The sequence below is a fragment of the Pteronotus mesoamericanus genome, unplaced genomic scaffold (assembly GCF_021234165.1).
Source record: "Pteronotus mesoamericanus isolate MK-2021 breed Mesoamerican mustached bat unplaced genomic scaffold, CSHL_Meso_final scaffold_31, whole genome shotgun sequence".
In the NCBI taxonomy this organism is placed as follows: Eukaryota; Metazoa; Chordata; class Mammalia; order Chiroptera; family Mormoopidae; genus Pteronotus; species Pteronotus mesoamericanus.
In genome coordinates this window covers 22,607,428-22,633,509 of record NW_026555312.1, presented here as the reverse complement: position 1 = coordinate 22,633,509, position 26,082 = coordinate 22,607,428, and the positions used below count along the sequence as shown (strand labels likewise).

Here is a 26,082-nt window from a genome sequence, read left to right as displayed (position 1 = left end):
CATGTATTATTTAATCCTAACAAATCCTATGGGGTTAGTTACTATTGGTAAACTGAGATTTAGAGAGGTTAACAACTTGTTCAGGGTTACCCAGTTAGTAAATAGAGTGTGGAAACAGGATTCAGACCCAGATCCATCTGACCCCAAAGTCTGTACTTTACTGGGTGAAACTCAGCTCTGTAGACTACATTGAAGACTTATTATTTGAAGTTATTAATTTTCCTCTGCCTTCGCAAGTTTTGTGTTCTGTTCCCATGTACACTCCAACTTTATGCCTATGAAAGGTATAATTTGATTAAGAGACTATTCTCCTCTCCCCCATTTATTTTTGTAGCTCCCACTTTGGGTCTTACCTTCAAATTTGCATTTTGACTAATTGCTGAAAATGGATAGGGATTGCCTGATTTTTTTTTTTTTAATGTTCTGACAGATAATATAATTTCACTGAACCCCTTAAAAATGTCTACTTTTTACTTCATACCCTTTGAACATTTTCTAATCTTTCTGTCTCTTTTTTTTTTTCTTAGATTTTCCAGCAAATAACATTGTGAAATTCCTGGTAGGCTTTACAAACAAGGGTACAGAAGATTTTATTGTTGAATCCCTAGATGCTTCCTTCCGTTATCCTCAGGACTACCAGTTTTATATCCAGAATTTCACAGCTCTTCCTCTGAACACTGTAGTGCCACCCCAGAGACAGGCAACTTTTGAGTACTCCTTCATTCCTGCAGAGCCCATGGGTGGACGACCCTTTGGTCTAGTCATCAATCTGAACTACAAAGATTTGAATGTAAGACCCTCTAAACTTACTTACTTTCCTTTTTTTTTTTTAAAGTTAGAGATGGATGAGGACAGTGACTTTTGTGTTTACTCATTCAAGTGCCTGTTTTGTGGTTGAAGCTATCAGGTACCAGGGAGGCAAAGATAAATGGCATGTTTCTGTCTTAAAGTCTGTAATCCACTGGAGGAGATGGATGTAAACAGGCAATGTGATAAGTGATACGTTCTAGAGATAAGTGCAAGATGCTAAAGTATGAAAGTGGAATTGACTTGAGCTGGATCTTAAAAGGAAAGTAAGCCACGTAGTGAAGTCTGCTATTTTTAATATAGTTTTAGAAGTAAAGTTTATGGTTTATGACAGCAAAATAGCCTAATATAAGCTCTGCTGTCTTTCTTACAGTTTTTAATGTTATGGTATGTATTCAATGAACGAATGAGAGAAGCCCACCACAATTGTAATGCTGGGAGTTGACCTCTAGATGCTAACTATTATGTCTGTCTACAGATAAGAGCATCTCTAAACCATCCCCTTTTCAAAAAGTTTTCAGAGAAGGAAATTTTTATCCCTTTTGGAAGCTTACTCAAACTTTTATCGTCGTAGTGTCAACATATTTACCTTAAGTCTTAAATTTCTTGTGCTGCAATTAAGCTTTCTTTTTTTTTTTTTTAATAAAATTACTTAGTAGAGGGTAGAAGGGTTTCATCCTTTTTTCAAAATAATATATTAAGCTTTTTTAACATAGGTAAGTGACTTGAAGAATTATACATTTCATATTGTTTTCAATCAGAAACCTTAATCCAACAGGCATATTTGTAGTTTCAGTTCCATTTAAAATGTTAGTTTCATGAGTGTATTCTCGTTCTTAGAATTGTGAATACAGGAGTGCAAACTGCAAGATCTTGAAGTAAAACTTTTAGAAATACAGTTTAGCAATAAGTTAACACTTTTTAAGTACTACCTTTGCAAAGCATTAAACACTGAAAACAGCTATCTATGTATTATTGTTCCAGTGTTTCTGATGTATTTGAAAACTGAAATTGTGTTGAATTGACAAAATTGTTTTAAGGTCACCACAGAAAAATATCTTGGTACTGAAAATCACCCATTTATTATAAAGAAATTGATTTCCAATCTGTTGTTAATTTAGAACATGAATTTGACCTCTTCGGTTCTAGTTCTAAAATGACCTGCTACAACTGCTTGAGTTCTTTCTGTCTTGCTTTGGAGGGTTACACACAACAGGACCTCAGGCTGATATTTGTAAGAGTGTTCTGTGGGCTTTCTGTCTTTGTATACGTTTTAGTTTTCCTGGTTCCTCAAATTTCCCCCACCCCCAAAAGAAAATGGAGACAACTTTGGCAAAGTTGGAGGCATTTTTTATTTTGTAGGAGAAAGTAATGAACTTCATAATGTTGAGTTCCTGACACTGAATTAGTGCCCTTACAGGTGACTTTGTCAAGTCTTCTATTCTAAATGATAAAAAAGCTGTCATATATCTCTTAGGGTAATGGTTTTAAGAACTCTTGTAGGTTCTCATTGTTGCAATGCATTTCAGATTTGGGGGATTTTTTTTTTTTTTCCTAACAGGGCAATGTATTTCAAGATGCTGTCTTCAATCAAACAGTTACAATTATTGAAAGAGAGGATGGGTTAGATGGAGAAACGTAAGTGAAAGTTGAAATACATAGATCTTGATCTCCATAAGTAGGACTGGAAAGCTTGCTTCTGTCAACCTATTTTTATTAAATGATGAAATGGAATGGACTATCGATTTGGTGAAATCCTAACTATGTAAAGTCATACTTTAGATAATTCTTATAATTATTAATACCAAGTTAGGAAAGGTAGTTGAAATTGACAAAAATTTGTTTTAAAATGGTAGCTTTGGCTTTCCATCTTTACCTTCTTCTAAAATCTTTCACCCCATGCTCTTAAGCTGAACACCAGCCTAATCTAAGTTGCGTACCTCTAAAATTGCCACTGCAAATGTAAATTATAAGATTTTATCTTGAAAAACGTGTTGTTTGTAAGAGATGAATTAAAGTAAAAATTTCATAAAATTTATTACCTGGGTCTACATTGAACAAAATACTTTATTCCTTCTACCAACAAGTAATTTGGAAAGCTTATATAGTGTTAGCATTATAGATGTAATCGTGGTGTTTTTTATTAGTTATATAGTGTTAGCATTATAGATGTAATTAGCTATGGTGTTTTTTATAAGTTAAAACAGAATTATAGTTTTAATTAGCTGTTATATTTCCTGTGAATTAAGCTGGTTCTTATTTTCTTCTTTTATATTAGTATCTTTATGTATATGTTCCTTGCTGGTCTTGGGCTCTTGGTTGTTGTTGGCCTTCATCAACTCCTGGAATCTAGAAAGGTAATTATAGGTGAATGACTCTTATAGCCATATTTCAAAAGATGTTACAGTACTAAAATAAGTTCAGTTATTTGTGGCTTCTTGCTTTCACTGTGAGTACGTATATTTACATGTTTGTTGTACCCTTTAAAATAAAACCTGAAGGTGAGACCTTGGATATGTGACTTGGATTTGTTTAGGGTAGGCTTTTCTGTACATGTGCAGTGAGTCCTAGTCTATACACTCCAGGGTGAGCTTTACCTTCTTATTGTTGTAACTCTAGATTATACTAGAATTCTTATTTCTTAAACTCTGACATAAAATTTTATTTTTCTGTTTACTGCACTTTTTCATAGACATTAGCAAGCACTGAAGCTTTTATATTTGCCTCAGTACTCTTTCAGTGTAGAGATAATTCCTAATTAGCAATTAAATGAGTTTTTTCATTTGAAAAAGAATGAATTTAGCTGTATTTGTTCTGTCAGTCTAACTTCTGTTTTCTTGTGAGGGTAGTAAAGTGACAACACTGAAGCACCTGCTGTAATATAATTATGGTTTCTCTCTCTGGACATATAGCTGATTTCTCCACTGTCCTCATCTCACTCTGCTCCCTGATCCTGCAAAACAAAGCCATTCATAATGTGTCTTCCATGGGAAAGTATGATGTGACGTGTCAAAAATATTAATATCCCTACATTAAAACGAGCAATAAGTGTTACTACTAAGCACTTGCTCTTTAAAAGAGAAATATTTAATATTTAAATGTTAATTTCTGTAACTTTCTTTGCCTCATTTTCATAATCAGTGTTTTTGCTGTACATTTGTATATTAGGTATAATGGCATCTCCAATTTCTTCCCATTTTTAAAAATTAGCTGTAGTCACCTGTATATTCGGTATCCAGTTTTTGGACTGTATATTTAATATTCTCTTAGGTAAATAATTAGGGTTTTGTTGTTTTTTAAGAGGAGGGCTAAATAATAGAATTGAATTATTTTCTCACTTTCTAGCAGTTTTGATGCAAAAACTCTATGGACAGAGTTTTAGGTTGTTAACTTAAATGAGATTTTATGTTTCTATTTTATTTTGTCTGTGCCATCTGTTTAAGTGTATTTAACTAACAATGCAGGAGTCTGCCTGCATGCAACCTTTCAGGAATTTATCCTGAATTTTGTTGAAAGTAAAAGTAAATGTATTCTTTAACATTTAAAAGGGAAAGATAATCATTGTATAAGTAGAAAGTCTTGATAAGATATGAAACTTTATAGTAGAGAAAAATTGTCTTTAAAGCCTGAAAATAAATCATCGTTTGAAGATGTTCCTTATTACTTATTCTTTATAATTGGTGCTAGACATGATTGCCCTCTGCTATGATTAATAAAAACTTGGATAGTATAGGAGTATGCTTTAAAACAAGATGAGAACATATTTGTCTATTAAGATGTTTAAGTAGCTTGATGGGACTCTTTAAAATTACAGTAAACAATATAGTGGAACTCCTTTAATGTACTGTTTTTATGTTCTCTTAGCGTAAGAGACCCATACAGAAAGTGGAGATGGGTACGTCAAGTCAGAATGATGTTGACATGAGTTGGATTCCTCAGGAAACTTTGAATCAGATCAGTAAGTACTCTTACTGACTTGGCTGGGAACTCAAATTAAATAGTTAAAATTTAGCAAAAGTGCGTGGTCAATGCTACTTAATGCTTATTTTTTCCATTACTTGTATAGAATCTAGTATAATATGTTTAATGAGTGCTTTAAAATTTTGTTCTGTGTATTACTTTTACATTTTAATTTAGAAATGCTTCCATATCTGCAGTTTACATACAAATGTGTGAATTCTATTTCTAATCTTTTTCCTGTCTCTTTTCTTTCCTGTTGCTTCAGTGCAAAGTAGACGAGGTGAGGTGATTAATTTCTTAATGGGGTTTGCTATGTATTGGGGGCTCTATTTTACAGTAAGTTTAATAAGTAATGAAATTTTTTAGCACTGTATTTGTTGGAAAAACTGCTAACTATCCAGAATAGTTTGAAAAATAAACCTAAAATATTACATGATAGTTTTCCTAACAGAATATATTTCAGTTTTAGTACATACGCAGCTAGTTAGAATACTAATCTTTATTAAAAAATGTAGAAGTTTTTCTCCAGTTGTAAATGAACATTTTAAAAACATTTATTGTAAAAGTAATAAGGCCTCATTGTAAAAAACAAAGAGTACAGAAGTGAAAAGCTAGTATCACCTCCTGGATCCACTGATCCCATTTCCATAAATAACTTGCATGTTATTCTAAGTATTTTCTATACATATGTCAGATTATGTGTCTATTGTTTTTGTGTGTTTTATACAACTGGCATTGTATTGGACACGTTGTGGTACAATCTGAGTTTTCATGCTTTGGATATTTTGTGATAGTTACATACTTGGTTACTTTATTCTTTTTAATAACTAGATAGTATTAAATATGTTCTGTAGTGAAAGATGTTTATTATTTTGAGTTTTTCAGTCTTAAAATTTTTTAAATTAATTAATTTTTTTAAATACATTTGTCTCTGCCTACCCCGCACCACTTTTCCTGGCCCCCTCCCTCCCTTCCTCCCTCCCCCCCTCCTTCCCTCAGTCTTAAAATTAAACTTGTAATGAAGAAGCTTGTCATATATTTGTTAAGAGGTGGAGCCAGTATTCAGATAAATTTGTGCAATTAAATGCTGTACTATGCTACCTAAAGTGGTAGTATTATAAAAGTGAGTGAAACAGAATTATCAAATAATACTTAGTGCTCATATATAAACATTTATTTAAAAAAACACTAATGATTCTTAAATTTATGGGATATAAAATATTTTTCATATGTATTACAAAATGATTACTATAGAGTAAGTCTAGTTAATATCCATCATTGCACATAATTGTAAATTTTTTTCTAATGATGAAAACTTCAGATCTACTCTCTTAGCATGTTTCAAATATACAATATAGTATGGTCAACTATAGCCACCATAATATGCATGACATCCCATGACTTATTTTATAACTGGAGGTTGTATTTTTTGATCCCCTTCACCCACTTTTCCCATTCCCCACACAGGAAAATTTCTTTGGTTCGCAGGCTGGCACTTAATCCACTGAGCCACACCAGCCAGGGCTTAATTTCTTAAAAGTAGAACAGTTAGGTCTAAAATTATGTGCATTTTTAAGGAAAGCGTCTCATTTGCTTCCCAAAAGATGGTGCCAATTTATATTCTCACCAATGTACAATATTGCCTGTTTCTCCTCTACTTTCGCTTATCATTCTCAAGTATTATCAAATGTTTTAACCTGTCAGTGATAAAATGGCATCTTTTTTCCATTACAAAGAATGAGGTTTGGCTTCTTTATACATATTAATTGGCCACTTAATATTTCTTTTCCTGTGAATTCAAGAGCTGTCTTGGTTTACAAATTGTTCAGTTTACAAATATGGTTGCAAATTCAATTGTTTTCCTTATTATTTCCATATTATTCAGTGAACTCTATGGAAACATAATTACTGCATAGTAGGTGCTTTACTAAAAGTGGGTACAAAGTCCCTGGCTGAGTGACTCCATTGGTTAGAACATTGTCCAATACACCAAGGTTATAGCACATATAAGAATCAACCAATGGGAATCATCTAAAAGATGCAGAATGGCTGAGCACAGAAAACAAACAAGCAAACCAAAAACAGTCCCACCAAGTGGTCCCTCAGTCCTCAGCCATTCCCATTGCCTGCTAACCCACCAACAGGTCCATCATACTGTGCACATCCTGAATTGATTGCAGAGGAAGATTCATCTGAGTCTAATAATGAGACTACTTCCTTAGGTGTTTCAGAACTGACAGCTGAAGAAGTTAGCACAGAAAAAATAACTGTGCTGTAAGAACAAAGAGGAAGAGAAGCAATAAGCCACTTGACAGTGAGTCAAGCGATGAAGAATACACCATCCATGACAAATCTGCCTCAATAGTTGAGCAGTTAGAGAAGGAAATTGATGATCTGCATGCAAACATGGCTAAGCATTGCAGACAATTGAAGCTTCTCAATAATAAGGTGACACTACTGGAAATGAAGGTTGACAAACGCCAAAGAGGTGTTTCTTTTATGTACTCAGAGTCAGTGCAAGTAGCCCCACCTAAGGGTGCCTTCTACTCAAGTGTGGTAACAGATGAAACTAGGCCTCCTACTGTAGCTGCCTTTGCCATACTACCTCAGAGTACAGAGGAAGATTTCTCTAAGATGTATAAAGAACGGTTCACATACACATGCACTGAGGCAGCAATTATGTTCTGCAACTAAATAAATACAACCAAACCGTTAATGCTTTGAAGACTCGCCCCTATCACAGTCATTGTGTACCACAAACAACATAAAAAAACAAATCACTAGTGAATGCATAAATTAGTAGAACAACAAATCGATATTTCTCTGTCCCTTCCTCTCTTTAAAAATCAATAATTAAAATTAAAAAAAAATAAAAGTGGGAACAAAGTAATAACACAAGAGGGCCTTCCCCCCTCTAGAACAATAGGGAAATCATTCACAGATGGAGCTGACATTTGACCAGAGCTTTGAAAAGTTGAGTGAGAAGAAGTCTTCAAGGTTTTATGTGCTATGCTAAGAACTTCTGACTTTTCCTTCTAGGTTTTAAAAAGTAGCCATCAGATACTTTAAGCAGAGAAATGACAAACGTGTGTTCTAAAAGAAATTGATAGTTTTGTGGAGGAGCTACTGGAAGATGAATTTTTAAAAAAATGTAAGAAATCAGTAGGGCCTGAGGATGTTAAGACAGTAGTGATGGGAGTAAATGTGAGTAGAAAGATGTTTCAGAAGTCGAGCAGACCAGGCTTTTGGTGACTGTTTGGATGTCTTAGGGAGGGAGGAATGAGAGTACTCTGAGCTTTGGCTTCTGTGTGGAAGAAGATTTTATTAATGTTAGGGAATATAGGAAGAGCAAGTATTCATGAGGAGAGATGAATTTGGATTAGATCTGTTGAATGTGAGGAGCCCATGGAACTCCCAAACAAGGAAGTACAGTAAGCATTTGAAAGTTGTGTTCAGAGCACAAGATTTGGAGATGATGGGACAGATAGCATAAGTGGTAGCCGACGGAGTAAATCTTTTTTAAGGACCAATTTCTCATATCATCCTGCCATTCATTCACCAGAGCAGAAAATACAATCAGGTTGAAGTGTATACCATAACCTCTTTATGATCCATCAGAATTACTTATGAAGTACATGGTATGTTAAAATACAATTTCTTCAAACATAATTGCTTTTTAAATGTCTTACACAGAATTAGATGAAACTACATTTGAAAAGCATTAAAAATTATAATTAAAAACTAAAGTCACTGTAACTGCCATGGAATCTACCTCTTCAAAGGAATTTTTAAATGCCAGATTGGGAGGGTTGGTTTTGAAGTATCTTCCTCCCTGACATGAACTTAAAGCTGAGAATTATTACACTTACAGAGCAAAATTTGAATCATGTATAATTGTGATTTTATTCAGCAAGTATTAAGTATATACTACCTCATAATACTCTACTAGGTTCTGAGTGGTATGTTTAAAAGAACTTAAAGTTACTGTTTTTTGAAGAATTTACATTTCTACTTGAGAAAAATAAAGCACATACATGAAATATTTGAATAAGCAGATAATATGTGATTATGTGCTTGAATGAATAATATGCACAACTTACAAATTAAGAAAAGGGGAGGCCTTGTTGAAGGAAGAATTTAACTTATGTTAGGCACCTTGTGTATACTGGGCATTCTCTCTGCAAGGTAAACTGTTGCCTCTGTATTTACTGAGAAATTGCTCATATGAAAAAGTAATTTACCAAGCTTCACAACTACATTTGTCTCATTCTAAAGCTTGTATGTTTTCCGAGTGAGACTTAATACTCAAAGGTGGGTAAAATTAAAGTCACTAAATACAGTGGTGGTGTTTTTTTTTAACAACGCTTGCTGCTCAAAATCTGATTGTCCAGCTTGAGTTCGTTTTAGGACTACGTTTTACCACCAAAAACACTTTTATTATTCCTCCTTTTTTCCTACTTAAGTGAAATTCCTTGTTTTGACAGCCTTCACAAACGAGGGAGCTTCTAAACAGCTTTCAGCTGACCCATTTATCCAATTAAGGTGATAAAAATGTATCATATCATATTCAAGCTTACCATTGAGAGACATGTTATTAGGTGATTGATTTTTGGAATTTGAAAATAGCTGGAAGGCATATAACACATGAAACCACAGTCCTTTTTTGCTACTATCTTACATCAAACCCTGGGAGCCTGGAGGCCTCAGATGAAGAAGCCTCACATCCTAGGAAATCAAAGGGGGTCCTGAGAGCATTTCAGAAATCAAAGGTGTAGAGATTAAGTAGAAGGGTGTGAAAAATACGTGTAGTTGGGAAAAATGATTATTTTTTTTTTTAGAGTATAGATTTCTTTTTTATACAAAAAACTTGGCTCCTGTACTACAAGATACTTTAAATTACAGATATGATGACATGTTGATTTAAAAAACATGTAAAACTGTAGAAAAAATTTATAGAGTTTGAGACAAACTGACATGCCAGGAAGGAAGATTTCAAATGCTCCCCAGAATATACAGTTTGCAGTTTCTTTTATACATTTGGAATGAAGGAGGGACCTTAAGGAAGGTTACAGGAAGTGGAGGAAGCAAAGCAAGGGAATCTCTGTGACTTACAGGATGGTTAACAAGATTACGTACCATTTTGAGGGTGGTTACACTTCTGAGGGTTCTGAAAAAGGGACACAGGAACAGCAGACCAGACTTAAGCTAACGATAACCTTTTACTAGGGAAGTTAAAGGCCTGAAACGGGACCTTCCCAGTTAGGAATTTATGATGAGATCATCCTGTGAGGTTAATTTTGGTTAGATTTACTACAGAGCCCCTTTTTTAAATCCACACAGTACCTCTAAAAGTATCTCAGTTTGCAAATAACATTTTTCTGACAGAAGAGTTTATATTATTATATATAATAACCAGTCCATATAGAAATTTCTTAAATTGCCTCAAAAATATCCTTTATAACTTTTTTTCAATATAAGAAGATACCTTGTGTGTAGTTGTTATATCCCTTGAGTTTCTTTTAATTTATAACAGCTCAAGAGTTTGGTCACTTGCCTTTGTAGAAAAGGGCTTCTTAAACATTAATTGTGTATAGATCACTTGAAAATCTTAGGTTTGGATTCAGCAGCTCTAGAGTGAGGCCCAATGCATTGGTAGTTCTAACAAGTTCCCAGGTGACCCACTGATCACACTGAGTAATAAGGCTCTAAAAAGTCCCACTTGCCAGATTTTTCTTTTTTCCTGGTGTCTTTAGCTAAAATTTATTTTACCTGGAAAATGAATCTATAGGCTTGATTAGGCTTAAATTGATCTTTTTTTGCTAATAGCATACCTCAGTGATTTTCAACTTTTTCATCTCATGGCAGAGAAAAACTAATTACTGAAAATCTGTGGCACACCAAAAAATATTTTTTGCTGACCTGACAAGAAAAAAAATAAGTAAAAGTTTGATTCATTCACACCCGATTGCAATTGTGTCGATGGTGGTCATTTTTTATTTGATAGTCTAAGGGAAAAGGTGTCAGTGTCCTGGACTAAATAGTTAGGTATTGCATGTTTTAAAAATTTTGAGGCACACTGGTTGAAAATTGCTGGCATACATCAGAGCTCCTATTTCTTCCTGTATCACATCAAGTATCGTGTCCCATCATTTGTGATGCTTAATGAGCATTAGGTTAGGGTGATAACCACATATTTCCATGTGAAAAGGAAAGGTGAGTTCTTTCTGCTTTCAGCCTAGAAGTTATTGCAGGGTGTTAATTTGGCATCACACTCATGTCCAGTTCTCTAAACCATTCATTAGTTGGTAATGCTCACATGAATCAGTCCAGAGATTGTGATGATTTTCAATAGAAATTTCTTTAATTTTTACTAACTGCCATTCTTTTTTTTTTTAATCCTCTCTGGAGGACATGCTTATTGATATTTTTAGAGAGGAAGGGAGAGCAGGAGAGAACATAGATGCCAGAAGAGAAACAATAGGTTGTCTCTCAAACCTGCCCTGACTGGGGACTGAACTCACAACCCAGGCTTGTGCCCCAACTGGGAATTGAACCCCCCACCTTTAGGTATACAGAATGACACTCCAGTGAACTGAGCCACATTGTCCAGAGCCTGGCCCCTTTTTTTTCTTTTTTCTTTTTCTTTTTTTAATTCTCACCTGAGGACTTCTTTTTCATTGTTTTTTTAGAGCGAGAGGAAGGAAGAAATAAATTGATGTGGTAGAGCTGTAGAGCTTTTCCTCATCAACTGAAACTGGTTGACCTAAATAAAACAGTTCCTACTGAAGAAAAGTGAATGTTAAATTTTCTAATTTTCAAACTACAGCAACCAAATGGCGACAGATGAGGGTTTTAAAAATTTTTTTCTCCTTTTTTAAATTATCATCTCTAAATTTGGATTTTCATAGAATTGTGTTTAATTATATATTTTTGTTTTTTTTAAAGATTTTATTTTTAGAGATGTCATTGATACTGAGTGACATTGTTTCTAGGCCCATTCTGTGAACTGAGATAGAAAATACATATTTTTCAAATCATAAAATCATATTGATATACTCAATTCAATCATAACAGTATTTAATTTTGTATGCTTTTTATTTCTTATACTTGATTGTTTAGAGCAGCAGTTCTTAAACTTCATATACATCAGAATCACTTGGACTGCTTGTTATGCTTGCTGAGCCCCACCCCTAGGGTTTGCAAGTGAGCAGGTCTGAGGTAGGACCTAAGGGTTTGCCTGTCAAAGGGATTTTGAGGCTGCTGGTTCAGTCCACACTTTGAGAAACACTGTCTTAGAACATTGTTTACTTAGAATAAAGGGGTCGAGCCAAATTGCAGGCAATTTAGGAAAAATAGCCATTTCTTTTGAGGATTAGACATGTACTTTGCATATTTGAGGACAGAATGGAGAAAATCCAGAGAAATTTTGATGATCTTGGAGGAGGAGGTATGTCTGGAAGGTGCCTCAAGCTTTGAGGAATGAATTACCTTTGGAGAGGGGTGTTGTGAAGAGAGGGATATGTAAGAAGCCAATATTTAATTTGTCAAGAGCTTTCATTCATCTCTCACTCATCAGAATGTAAATGAAGAAAGGGTGGTTTGAAACTGTTTGAATCTATTACTACTAACTTTTTTCTAAGTTTCATTAAAATTTTGCCTTTGTCATCTAAAAATGAACAGAGTTGTAGTGAGTTGTGATTTTACTACAGTTAATCAATTTCTAAGGTTTATGGCTTGGGGTAGTGGCAGTAAGGAGAGGGTTGGGCTGAAAAGCATCATTGTACACATTGTTCTTTGCTGAAATAAAATGCTGCTTTCTGGGCTTTTGAGATATCTGGAGCCATTTTTCCAAAAGCTCAGTGACTCTGGAATGTTCTGTTTCTCCTTTTTCTGCTTCCTAACTTTGATACGTTAGATGGGCAGGTGATGAAGGTTTTTTTCCCATGTAGTCCCATATTTTAAAACCAGCTGTAGGTAGTTGAAATTGTTGGATGTAATCACCACTTCATATCTGCCTAATAACAGCTATATTCATACTGACAGATACGAGATTCTAAAATACTTTTTGAATTCCCAAAAACTGTATTCAGCATATTGTTTATTTTTAAGAATTATTTAGAAATTGGGCAATTGTGTAAAAGCGGTAGTTTTTAGTCTGACATTTTTGAAAATCAGAAAGTTGCAGGCTGTGTTCATGAGAAAAATGCTTCTGTGATCAGTTTCAGGTGAGATGAAACCCCTAAACACAACATTACTAATCTGTTTAATAAAGGTCATTTATTATATGAATTTTAGAGTTAGTCTTAATATTTCAGAGTCATTAATTCTTAAGCAGATTTTTAAAAATAATTTTTATTTTCTGAATATGCTTGATAAAAATCTATTATGTATTTTTAAAATACAGATGTGGTCTAGTGTTTTAGGCACATGATATTTTTCATACCATTGTTCATGAAATGTTTACAAATGAACCTCATACTTTAGTCAAAACATCTTTTTCTGGTCCTTCACTTTTTTAAAAAATGGGAAAAATAATTACTTATTCCAAGAAGAGAATTTATCTTCCTAATCTGAAAAGTGCTTCTACAAAATAAGACACAATGGTCAGAGAGAAAATAGCCCTTCCTTTTAAAAAAGAAACTTAAAGATGAATTCTCCTACTGAATGGAAATAGAAGAAACTCACCACCAATCTATTTTTTGTTTGATAGGCCCCTCCCATCCCCCCAACTAAGACTCTAAAGCTATAAAGAGAAAAAAGTTAAAAAAAAAAAAAAAGTATATGCGGGTAGGATGGTTTTAATGTTAATCTACAGCCTAATTTCCTTTATCCTCCTGTTTAGTCCAGATAATTTATGAAATTATTATGCAAACTGCATGGCTGCATTTATAATTCTGTCTTAATTTTGTAACCAGTATAAGTTTTTTGAGCTGCAAATTTCATACCTTTTACTCTGTTTCTAAACTGTTTACTTGTGCATGCATAATCACATTCAGTTGTGGAGTTCAAGAAGCGTGGTAGCCTCAACATTGCAATAACCAAGAGTAGCTCCTTTCCCACCCCAATTGCAAAAGGTTTCATTTTGTTACCTCTTGACAGATTATTTTAAAGCTTAGCTAAAATACCTAAACTAGATATAAGGCATTTATTATTAGATGGTATATTCTTGCATGTGTATTTTTTTTTAACTTAATTATAAAGTAGGAGGGATATGCTTTTTAAAGTGTCTTTTGAATCCAACATACCTCTCATAGTCAGGCAAGTTAAAACTTTCTCTTTTCTTCCAGATAAAGCTTCACCAAGAAGGTTGCCCAGGAAACGGGCACAGAAGAGATCGGTGGGATCTGATGAGTAAATGTTCCTTTGTGCAACAATTCAGTCTTTACTTAACCTGCCCTAATATTTTTCGGCCTGATGGGAATTAGTGCAGAGAAGCCATATCACCACAGAAGGCAACTACTAAAGTGTGGACTGAGCAATCAGAGTCTGTGGCGATAATATTGTTGAAAGTGCACTGCATTCATTTTTCTAAAGTAACAAATTTGTTTTTTTTTTAAACCATTAAAATCTATGTGTGTGCGTGTGTATGTATGTGAGCAGTTGGTGTTACCAGAATCATTGTTGAACTACCTGAAGCATGCCTTTAGAATACTTATAATGCTGTTGTCTCTTTCTTGTTGATATTTTCTCTCAAAAGTCACTATTTGCCCAATATGATTGTCTGTGTCCTGCCTTGGACTGTTCTAAAGAAACAATTTGTTTCTTCCTTATAATCCTAATTGATGGCACAAATTAACATTTGGTTGTTATTGTTGCTGTTTTACAACTAGTATTCTAAAGGCACAAGCAGGAGCAGCTGCTTTTTAGCAATAGAATTGTTTGGTATTTTGCTGCTGTTTGCTATAATATGCACCTTCAGAACACTTCCCGAAGGAGTTCAAGGGCTTTGAGGATCTCTAGAAACAAAATTGTGAAACATGAAAATTCTGCTGATTTTGATATATATCAAATCAACCACACTTTTTTTTATCAAAAAGAAAATGGTATGTTTGTGGAAGCTGAATTGTTTTGTCCATTGTTGCTCTATTTCTTACCCAAGGGATAGCCTTGGAATGATTTTAGACCTACTTAGGGGTTTTTTGGGTTTTTTTTTTTAGAGATATTTTGTCTCTGTAAATAGAAGCATTTTGCTTAAGAAAAGTTGCTTTGAATACAGATTAAGCAAAAGGTCAATTTATAGGGGCAGAGATATATTCCAACTAATTCTAATTTGTTAAAAAAATTAGTTGGGTATTTTTTAAATGGTTAATCAATTGTTTTATATCTAATCTTTTGGGGATTTTGGTTATTGATACCATCTTTTTTTAGTTAATCTGAAGAATTCCAAAATTTTAAGCACTCAATATCTAAGAACCAAAATTAAATTGGATTTCATAAAATCCTCTTAGAGAGTTTGTCTTGTCCTAGGTAGTAAATTGAGTTTGGCGTTATTGTCAGACTGAGTAAAGCGTAAAGTACAATAGTATGAGCAAATAAGAGGCTTTTTCCCTCTGTCTTGAAGCCATATTCCTCCACATATATTTTGTAAGAAAATGGTAAGTGAAATTTTAGTGGCTGTTTAATTTCTGGTTGTCTCTATTATAATGAACTGACTACTCTTCATTATATTCCCCACTTGCACTCATGCCCACACAAAAAACAACAAAATACACACAAAGAATCTTTCCAAATTGTTTAAGTATTTAAAACATCTGAGCCAAAGTCAGTGACAGTAAAATAGAAGACATTGTATAGTTACTAATTGCCTTGCAAGTAGGGGTGAAGGTGTCAAATTATGTATGTTGGCATTGCTGAACTATAAACTTTCTATACCTGTAATATAAAGTGTTGGAGTTTTTAATTGGTCTGTATTATCAGTAGTTTATTTTGAAAAAGTTCTATGAGCTCTAAGAAACTACATGGTTTTTTGTTTAATGTAATAAGGAGACCCCTCCACCTTCCCAAGGAATATATTCCCAGATATTTTTGTGAAAGACCAAGTTTGTGAAACTACTGGAACATAATGCATTGAGGCGTAATTAAAAAATTTAAATGACTTCTAGAGAATTTTATTGAATACCTGGTAATACTGAGGCAGTAGCAAACCACACTGAGTTACAGGTGCCAGCCCTTCTGACTCCTCAGTGATTTCTCCTACATACTAGCTCTTCCCCTTCTGAGGTTCAAATTGGTGCCTCAGAAATTATTTGTCATGTTTTTTTTTTTTTTAGCGTAGATTGGGAACGCTTGAAAACTCAGAAGCCAGGGGTCTTCTCTAATGTCAGTGTTTAGCAGAAACTAACGCCCATAGTAAATGGAATTCAATTCCACACATGGTTTGTTCAAGCACACTTAATAAGTAGCCTAATTTTTAAATGTAAATATTTGGATGAAGTTTTTGTTTTGATATATTCATTTGTTACACGACCATGGTTTCAGAATTAACCTTTTGAACAACTTGGTTTCAGAATCTGTAAAATGAACTAAGAATCTTGTGTATCAATTCAGACATGTGAGAGTATGTGCTTATAAAGCGTGGATCTTGCTTTGGTTGTGTAGCTTCATCATTCATTTCATGGATTTCAATAGCAAGTGATTTTTAAAACTGTGTCTCCCATCTAAGGTGCTGGGGGGCGAGGAGGGAAATGGGACTGACAAGGTAGAAGACTGAGGAAAACAGATGGAAAGGAAAGGAGCCTTGACTTGATGTTAGTGATGTTTTTAATTTTAAATAAGCTTCAGAAAGTAGTGACATTGACAGAAAAAGGCAAATTAGCTCTTAAATACTTATTAAAAAGTCACTGCCTTAAAGGCATATTTGCAATGCATCATCCTGGAATTGTATTTTGGCTCTGTTTGGGAAAAGTAAATGGTGGTAGTGTGACATCAAAACTTCTATTTAATGACTTGAGTTATTTTGGAACTACAGTGGTAGATAAATGTAATACAATATATAAGGCTCTTATATAGCGTTTATCTTTTGTGGTACAGTGACATCCATGCCCTTGGTATGAAGGAAAATTTATTTGTTTAATGCATGTAAATAATGATTTTTTTGTTTGTTTTTTTTTACTGTGAACTTGGAAATCATCTATCACCAAGATTTTGATAGGGTACACCTTTGATTTTTCAGCCTTTATTTTAGTTCCAAAATTAGATGTTAACTTAAATTTTAAAACACTTCCTGATACACTTGAAGTAATTTACTACAGTTTGGGACAACACCATTTATAGCTGTAAAATTAATAAATTTGTTCTGATTTTATTAAATAATATCCTATCTTTTTTAAAAACTATATCTCCAGCTTACTAAAAAGCAAACTGACACTTGTGTAAGTGGAATGTTAAGTTTTGTTATAAGCTTATCTGTTTTATAAGAACATCAGAGGACATTAGGAGGGATGGACAAAACTTAAGAACTAACAAAGATCTAATTAATAATGCTTTTTGTTTTTTTAGGATTCTTATGTACTTTACTAATTAGTACTTGCATGATTTTATCCTTTTTTATTTATATAAAAACCTAGACTTTTACAATAATTATGTAACTTTAAGCTCTGGAGCTTTTCCTTTTTGGGATTTAGAGATTATTTAAGAATAAGGTTTAGCTGCCTTTTTTTTTTAAGGCAGTAGGACAGGAACTCAGTTCTTTCTAGACCATGCACCGTTTTCCATTGGAACTTCTCATTCATCTCATAAACCTTCACAGCAGTTCATTGAAGGGAGGTGACACTGTCCTCATTTTGTAGATGGAAAAAATAAAACCTTTTGAGTTTAAGTAGGTTGCTCAAGGTTACACATTGAAAATGGATTCAGAGCTGTCTTATTCTAAAACTCAACGTTCTTTCCTCTGCACAATGTTTATAATGGAATTTTTTTTACTGAAAATTTTATAAAACCAAGCATTTGCGCAGCTTCCAAATACTTGATTTTCCAGAATCCAGCAATCAGAAAGTTCCGATAATCCCAGTAAGGAATATGTACAATAGTGTGTAAATGCCCCTCAATTCAAGAGCACAATTGAACTCCAAAGAATCTTCTCTTTGTTATAAATTGATTTCTGTGTTAATGTTTATGATATGTATATATAATTTTTGGGAATTTGATACTGCATTTTTATATGATAATTATCCACAACACCTTAGTTAATCTCTAATGATGACACATGTCTTTAAACGTCCCCTTGATTAATAAATCCATAGTCTTTAAAAACACTTTCTTCAACATAAATTTCCTAGTTTGATTGTATTTTCAAGTTGTAAAGGGTTGAAAGAATCATCCTCATGTTAGAGATGAGAGTGAAGTATCTGTTCTTCAGGTTATGCAACCAGGTAGTGATAGAACTGGGATTACAGGTTAAATTGATAAATGACAGCCAAAGATGATCTGACTGGGGCTTTTGTTATTCCCCTGCTGTTCCTCACATAGATTTCTGTTGGGGCACCTGTGACAATCTCTAGTCTTGTTGACATTCAGTCTGTCCCTCCCTGCTGAACTGTGAGCTTTTATCTTGTTTGCTTTTTATTTCCAGGTCCTAGTTCATAATTTTCAGGTGGAAACCCATCATAGGTGTTCAAAGAAAGAACAAGATGTGGGCCAGTTTTCTAATGCCATTCGTCCATGCACTGTGTTCAGAAATATTTCTGGTGGTAACCCAAGCTCAGTGGTAGTTCTGTGAGGTTGCGCAAAGGGAGGTGGTAGAGTATGCTTCAGCTTGAGAGCTAGGACGGAGTCAGCCCTGGCCTCTAACCAATGGTGACCTTCAGAAGGCAGCTATCTCTGGAGTCTTGGTGTGTACTTTTTAAATTAATTGAAGGGTCAGTTCCAAATCCTCTGCTTCTGTTCCCTATATACCTTTACCTAATACAATGTTAAGTGATTCTTCCTTAAATCTAGTTTACTCAGCAACAGAAAAAAGAACTAAGCTATAGATGGAATGGATTCATATCAGGCTGCCTGGGTTCAAAATCCCAGTCCCCTTCTCTTCGAGGTGAATAACCTCACTGGGTTTTAGTTTTGGGTGCTTAGAACATTGTCCAGACTGTAAGAAGCCATGTGAGTGGTTGCTGCTGCTGTCGTAAAGCACCGCACTGTCATGACATTCCATGAAGCATGTGAGGGGGAAGTGTATGGTAGTTTTTGGACTTCGATGTGGAGTGACAGTTAAATTCTATTGAATAGAAAAGTTAAATGGTAGTCTTCTTTAACTAAAGAGTAAGTCTTAAGATGGACATGAAATGTGGCTAGTTCTGTGAGTTTAATAATGAACTGGAACCAGAGTAATAGGGCTGCCATAGGGAGTTTTTGTTGTTGCAATAAATTTGTTAGAACCTGCACACCCAATTGAGAGTTATCTTTCTCGGAACACTTAGAAAGGTTTTATGTGTTCCGGTGTTTCCATTTTTGGAATTTAGAATTTCTTTCCACTTTAGACGGTTAGCCACCCAAAGAGAATCAGTCTTATTTATTGTTTTTCAGAAATCCATTTTTCTGGTCACTCACCCTGTTCACACTGGCATTTTAGAAAGCATTGAGAAATATTTCAGTCAAGAATAGTGTTTAGATGGAGCAGCTGTATATTCGGCCTCTGCTTTTCCACATGCATTTTCATTTAATTCTCACAGCCCCTAGATAACCCCCTTAGCCAGGATTAAATGGCCTCAAGAAGATTGTAACCCCAAACCAACAAATCACAGGTGTTTATTCCCTCCATAGACCTCCCCAGTCTAACTTCCCGCATTCTTCACTAACATGACTCCCCCACTCATCCGGCATTAAATCTTGAGAGTCCCAAGTATGCTGGCTTACATGTAAGAACTTAATACATTCTTACTAATTTTAGCTCTGCTGTGAATTAGATTTCAGTTCTGCCATTTCAAAATCTAACAATTTAAGAACTTTAAAAAAAAAACAAAAAACAAATCATTCCATATAGGCAATATAGTTCTGGTTCAAAATTTACCTTTTTATATATTTTCCCAAAATCTTCAGGTCGTGGGTTTGCTACTTTAATGCTTGCACGCTTACGCTGTGGTTTCTAGCAGTGTGCTCTCATCAGGCTGCTTATGGCAGAACTTTCTTGTGCAGTGTGAGGTTTTATCTGTTGACTGAGAATGTTACCTGGCTAATGAAAGTGAGGGTTGTGAATCCGTAAAACTCTTGTGCTACTTTGAGAAATGTTCTTGCTCTAGGAGTATCTGGAAATCACAGTTAACTTGGTAAACCTAAGGGCACCTTTTTTTCTTGGCTATTTTCATCAGTCTGACCTACCACGTCAACTGGTCTGCTGTCCTGGCAAATGTATCTTTATTTACCTATCCCCTAATTAAAAGTGGTCATCAAATTATTTGTGTGCATTTCTAAATGTTTCCTGAACTGCCAGTGCATATTACAGTTGGGTCTTTTTTCCCCCCCTACGTCTTAAAAGATGAGAAGCACAAAGGAAATCTTAAAACATTAAGTGAAAAAAAGAAAACTAAAATAGTTATTTATGCCCTGGAATTTGTAAAAAGCTTCACACATTTTCTGCATGTAAAATTTAGGTATTTCAAATCGCAAAGTCTTGTTGTTTAATAAAGATGATTTTACATGTGCTCTTTGGCTGTCAACTAGTTGACTTTTCCAGGTGATGGTCATGAGGAACATAGTGAGAATTTGGGTTCCCAGTAATTGTGGAGACTACATACCCTGACCATTTAAACATTTTTAAGTGAGCAGAGGTAGGCCTTTGATTTAACTTCCTCGTCTGTGTGTAAGTCAGTAGCACCTAGACACTTTTTTACAAGATTTTAGAACTGAATTATAAAAAATAACATTATTCAGGTGCTGTGAAAATTGGAAATTCATTCTTTGTAACTATGTAATGTTCTCAGTTTTTGGCTGAAAGGGAAATATAAAACAAAAATAATTAGGGCAATAAGAACCATCATTTAAATATGTTCTCTACAATGCTTAAAATGCTCAGGATTAAGTACATTTTAGATTTGTCCAAAATCTGAAAAGAAATATACAAAATGCTAAAGCAGTTTTTGTGATGAGGTGGTGGATTTTTTGTTTTAAAATGTTTGTAATGTACGTATATTTTATAATGAAAGAAATAAATGTACATGTGAAATTTACCTGAGCCTTTTACAATGAGTGTGATCATCAAATGTTTGTGGGCAGCTCTTCTGAAGTGCAAAAAGAAAATGAGCCCATTTAAAAAATTTGAGTGTCTTGTCACTTTATATATTCAAAGAAAGGGTAGGTTATTGCTGGAAAATACTTGAAATTATTTTTCATTTAAAGGAACCCAAGCTTCTCATCTGTTATTTTTACTTTTTATATTATTATTATTAATTAATTTTATTTCGGTCACCATTCCTTGAAGTACTGCATTACCAGGTTGGTGTGTGGAGTGGATGGAGCAATGTCCTATTCCATCTCCTAGTTCCCAAAGTCCATTTCATATAGTGTCCTGGGATAGAAGACGTATCAGATAGTAAATTGATAAGAATAGATACTATGCTTGATCTTAGTCCAAGGCTGAGAAGCAAGCCATCTGTTATTTTTAAAAATTAATAAGCCATCTGTAACTACAGCAGGTTTTGTGCCAGGCAGTGTGCTAAGTGCTGCTACTCCTGTCCCACCCTTTGCCTCCTGGTCCTCCTGCCGCTGTCTGGCTGGAAGCCCTCATCTGGCCTATTGCGCTTGTGTGAACAGAGTCTCCACCCACCCCCACCCACAGGGTCTCCAGGATCTTGATCCTTACCTGCCTCTAGCCTCTCCTCTGCTTCCCTTCAGCCCTGGCCTTGGAAGTGAGTCTCTCTGCCCTAGTCGCAGCCCCCACATCATCTCTTGCTTATTCCCTAGCCTTCCCTGGCCTACTTACCTCATTGAAGGTCAGCACCTTTCCCACACCAGTCTGTCTATTGTCCTTACCTCATCACTGTCTGAAATGACCTTGTCTTTCCATCACCTGTCACACTCTTGAAATGTAAGCTTCGTGACAGCAAGAATTTTAAGTCACCAGATCACCAACTCTAAAAACGACACATGGCACATGGTAGATGTTTCATCAGTATGAATTATTTAATCATCACAACCATACAGAAAAGTGGGTACATACCCTCGTTTTGTAGATGAGGAACTTGAATACTCAAGTTAAATAACTGAAAGTCACTGTTAAGTGGCAAATCTGAGATTGGAACACAGGCCCATCTGTCCAACCTTCAAATGGTACTGCTGCCTCATAATACGGAAGTACTCTAATTGAATTGTCATGCTCTGGGTTCACATATTCCAAGCCTCCTCTGCACATGTGCACAAACCTTCCAGGCTCATGCAGATGTGAGCACCTTGGTTTTACATTGCAGCTCCACCAGAAAGCGCTTACCAAAACCAAACCAAGGGAAGTGGCCAGCAAGTGCCCTGGAGCTGCTGTAGTGTGGTTCATGTGCAATCCCTTAGGTGAGTTCTAGAAAAGGAAGTGAAATGATAGATCACAGCCAGAGCTTCAAAATGAAAAGTTCTGGAATTGTGAGTGAATTACAATCTTAAATATTTTTCCCTTAGATGCATAATAGCAAGCTTAGTGAATTATACCAAGTTGAAACAACTAAAGGATTTTTATCATTTTAAATCTGTAGTACTATGCAAGAATTCTCCAAATGATGAAAGCATTTTAAAAGCATAGGCTTTATTCCTAGGCGCTCCTGGTAACAATCAGCATGAGTGTTTTGCTGCCCTCTGCTGCTCTTGAGTGGTATAGCAGTGAACCCCTTCCCAGGGCTGCCCCGCGGCATTGCCAGAAAGGTGCAAAAAGATTGGGAAAAAGATAATGCTTACTCCAACCAGGAGATGCATGCCTGTGCTCCACTTCACACCCCAAGAGTAAACATCAAAATGAAAACTACTGCTTTTGTTAAGACACCAGTGAAATGGTTTGGGCTTTTAAGTTAGACGAATGCTGTAAAAGGCCTCCTGTGGGTCACCTTAGAGCTAGCCAACCACACTCAGAATGTGTTTTCTAGATTAGTCTTGTCTCCCAAGAGAGAAATGTGCTCTCAGTGGATAGACAAAGCCAACGGTCCCTCTGTCATATACACATACATACACACACAAGACATTTTGTATGAACTAATCAAATGTTTTCACTCATTGGACATCAATTATAGTATGATGGTTAATTGCTGTTGGAATTAGCACTTGTTTGAATCAAGACTCACCCACTTTCTGGCAAGATAACCTTAGACAAGTCACCTAACTGGTCTTAGCCTGTTTATTCATCTGTAAAATGGGGATAATAGTAATTAGAGTTATTAGTTAGGAATAGTCAATGAATATAAAGCTCCCACTGTCAGGTGTTATGTTGAATTTTTAAAGCTATTGCTTGTAAAAGAAAGAGAAAAACCTGATGTCAATGCCTAGTCCAGAAAAGCCTAATTTTACTTTGAGGAATATTTCTTTTCCTTGTTGCATAAGATACCGGTTTTGCCATGTATAAAGTGTACCCACACGCATGCATTATACATGGGATTATTATACCCATGGTATATAATCATTATACCCATGTATAATGTGCATCCTTATTTTTCCCTCAAAAATTTGGGCAAAAAGGGGCCATATTATATATAGCAAAATATGGTAGTCATTTGACAGCCAACTAAAACCATCAATTTTTTCCTAGAACTGTGAAATTATGTTTAAAAGGTGTGGTCCTCATTTTTTTCCTGTACTTCATGGAGCCTCGTATAATACTAGAGTAAGAAAGAATCTTAAGAATGAATCCAGTGTTTTGCCCCGGGTGGGGCCGCTGTAGGGACACCTCCACCCTTCTTGGTGGCCTGTCCCTTAACAGGACAGCTCAACTGTTCTTTCTTGAACCCAAATAAATTTTCCTGTGGTAATTGGCCCCAAAAAGTCATACATATTTCATTGAATTACATAAATTAAAGGGTCCAAAATGATTACTTGAGATACAGGATTAAAATAACTGTCTTTAGTTCTTTCCCTCCAAAATGCGTTACTTCAATTATTTCTTGGTCTGAGGCAGCATTCAGAAATGTAATCACCCCTAAGATGAGGGAGAGTGGGGTGGGGGAAAGGGGCAGGAAGGTGTGTGAAGTGCAGAATTCAGGGCACCATCCCCAGATCTTCTGGCTCTAGCCCTGAGCTGTGCCCAGGAATCTGCATGTTAATAAGCAGCACTGGTTCTCACAAAACCCTACTGTAAAACGTTCCCCAGGAGCCTGAAGGCACCGCCTGGCTGCAACACAGTGAGCTGGCCTGCTTTGCCTGCCGCGCCACCCCCACCCCCGCGCCCCCGCCCAGGGAAGCCCTGAAGTAGCGAGTGGCAGGACGCACCTGCACCGCAGCCCGTGGTGGACAGCCTGGGCCCGATTAACCTTTTCCTTGCGCAAGTGGTGCTGCTCCACTTGCCCCTTCCTTTTGTTTCCTCCCTTCTTGTGGATGCCTGAGAGGCCAACTGGAAGTGGCGGTTGTGGCGGTTGACTCTTTTGAGCACTTTCTCTGATCTGGGGGCTTTTCTAAGCATTTTTACTTGTGCTCACTCATTTCATTCTGTGGGCAACCAGCCGTGATAAGTTCTAGTATCACCATGTTACAGCTGAGGAACTGGAGGCACAAATGATAAACAGCTTGCCTGTGCTCTCCCAGCTAGTAAGAAGGAGTAAAGCCCTCCAGAGTTCGGACACAGGCAGTCGGACTCCAGGGGTCCTGCCCACCCGCTCTGCCTTGGCTTGCGGACCTCTCCTAGGAGCCTGAGACTCATGAGCCAAACCCCCAGTGTCAGAAAGGCCCCTCAAACTCGACATGGGAACGGGACCTCTTCCCTGCCTAAACTGCTTTCTCTCAGGTGGTGCCATCACTTCCACAGGAAAATCCCTTTTTTACAAGTTGTCCTCTATCCTGCCTCTTAACAGTCTGTGAGATCCAACTCTTCTGTCCCTGTGGCACGGCCCTGCTGCCGGCCCCCATCCTGGAAGCAAAGGAAGCCCTTTGCTCAGGCCCCGCGTGTTCGGGAAGCACTTGGCAAATGCAGAAGCCCCTGCACGCAGCGCTGCTGGCGTGGCCTGAAGTGCTGTAAGACTTTGGACCCAGCCTCCTGTGCCATCTTGTCCTTCCAAACCCGCCCCCAACAAAGCTATGATGGCCTTCTGATCCCCTGATGCTCCTCCGCTTACAGCCTTTCAGCAGTCCCGCATGGCCTGCCAGGCGCAGACCCAAACCTCTCCCCTCTGTCTCCCCCAGGCCTCCCACGAGCCCCTACCTTGAACCTGTGTCCCAGCTGAACTGCCTGTTCCCTGCACATGCCACATGGCTGCCACCTCCCACAGCTGCACAGCCCACCCTCCCCCTAGAGGGACCATAATGACACCCTCCACCTACCTGCTGCTCAGGGCGGGGGGCAGGGGAGTCACCTTTAATTTTGATACAATTTTAAACTTACTCAAAAGTTGCAAATTAGTACAATGAAATTCCCTATACCCCTCCCCTTCACCCAGATCATTGTTAACATTTTGTCACATACATACATACACGCACATTGTTTTCTGACCTATTTGCAAGTGAATTGCAGCCATTATGCCCCTTTGCCCTGAACACACCACAGTTGATCTTGTAAGAACACAACTTTTGACAGAACCAAATTCCAGTTACCAAGTCAGCAAATTTCACACTAATGCAGTGTTTTCTAATCCACAGGCTATGGTCAAATTTCACTACCTGTCTCGGTAATGCCTCTCCCAGCTATTTTTTCCTGGTTCAAGAGCCAGTCCTGGACAACGTGGTGCATTTAGTTGGCATGACTCCTTAGTCTCCTTTAATCTGAAACATTTCCTCAGTCTTCCGGGACACTGAATTTTTAAGGAGTACAGGCTCGCTGCCTTGCTGAGTGTCCTCACCTAGAGCTTGTGTGCTGTTTCCTCGTGATTAGAGTCATATCTGCTCCACGTCAGCAGGAACAGCATGGAAGTGACTGGAACCCTTTTCAGTTTATCGAAGCCAGAAGCACCTGATGTGTGGGGTTGGCTTGTCACTTTTTTGTGATGTTGATACCGGGGACTTGGGAAAGGAGGGGCCTTGTTGAGTTTTTCAATCTCATTTTTTCTGTCACCTCTTTGAAGGAAGCTTTCTAAGGAAACTCTCCCCCCGCCCCCAGTCACCCCTACTTAGGTCAGGTGTCTGCTCCCACCATGGGCCTAATATCCATTGACAGTGACTCGGTTGAACCCTGGTGGTGGTGTGCCTGTCTCCCCCACTCTGCTGCACGCTCCG

The 26,082-nt window shown here is 36.6% G+C and overlaps 1 protein-coding gene and 1 non-coding gene across 5 annotated transcripts in view; one reads left to right on the top strand and one right to left on the bottom strand.

The window, feature by feature from the left end:
- Positions 1-26,082, top strand: part of SSR1 (signal sequence receptor subunit 1) — a 37,913-nt gene that overhangs the window by 9,143 nt on the left and 2,688 nt on the right. The window contains exons 4-9 of one of the 4 annotated variants that reach the window (XM_054591924.1): positions 528-790; positions 2,369-2,445; positions 3,086-3,164; positions 4,672-4,765; positions 5,033-5,047; positions 14,055-14,118. In XM_054591924.1, coding sequence (XP_054447899.1) covers positions 528-790; positions 2,369-2,445; positions 3,086-3,164; positions 4,672-4,765; positions 5,033-5,047; positions 14,055-14,118 — 592 coding nt within the window. Of the gene's footprint in view, positions 1-527; positions 791-2,368; positions 2,446-3,085; positions 3,165-4,671; positions 4,766-5,032; positions 5,048-14,054; positions 17,080-26,082 lie in introns of those variants that run through there. The other 3 variants (XM_054591927.1, XM_054591926.1, XM_054591928.1) reach the window with 3 other exon arrangements.
- On the bottom strand, positions 21,153-21,342 carry LOC129085798 (U2 spliceosomal RNA). The gene has a single exon (XR_008530743.1). It is a non-coding gene; the product is annotated as a U2 spliceosomal RNA (small nuclear RNA).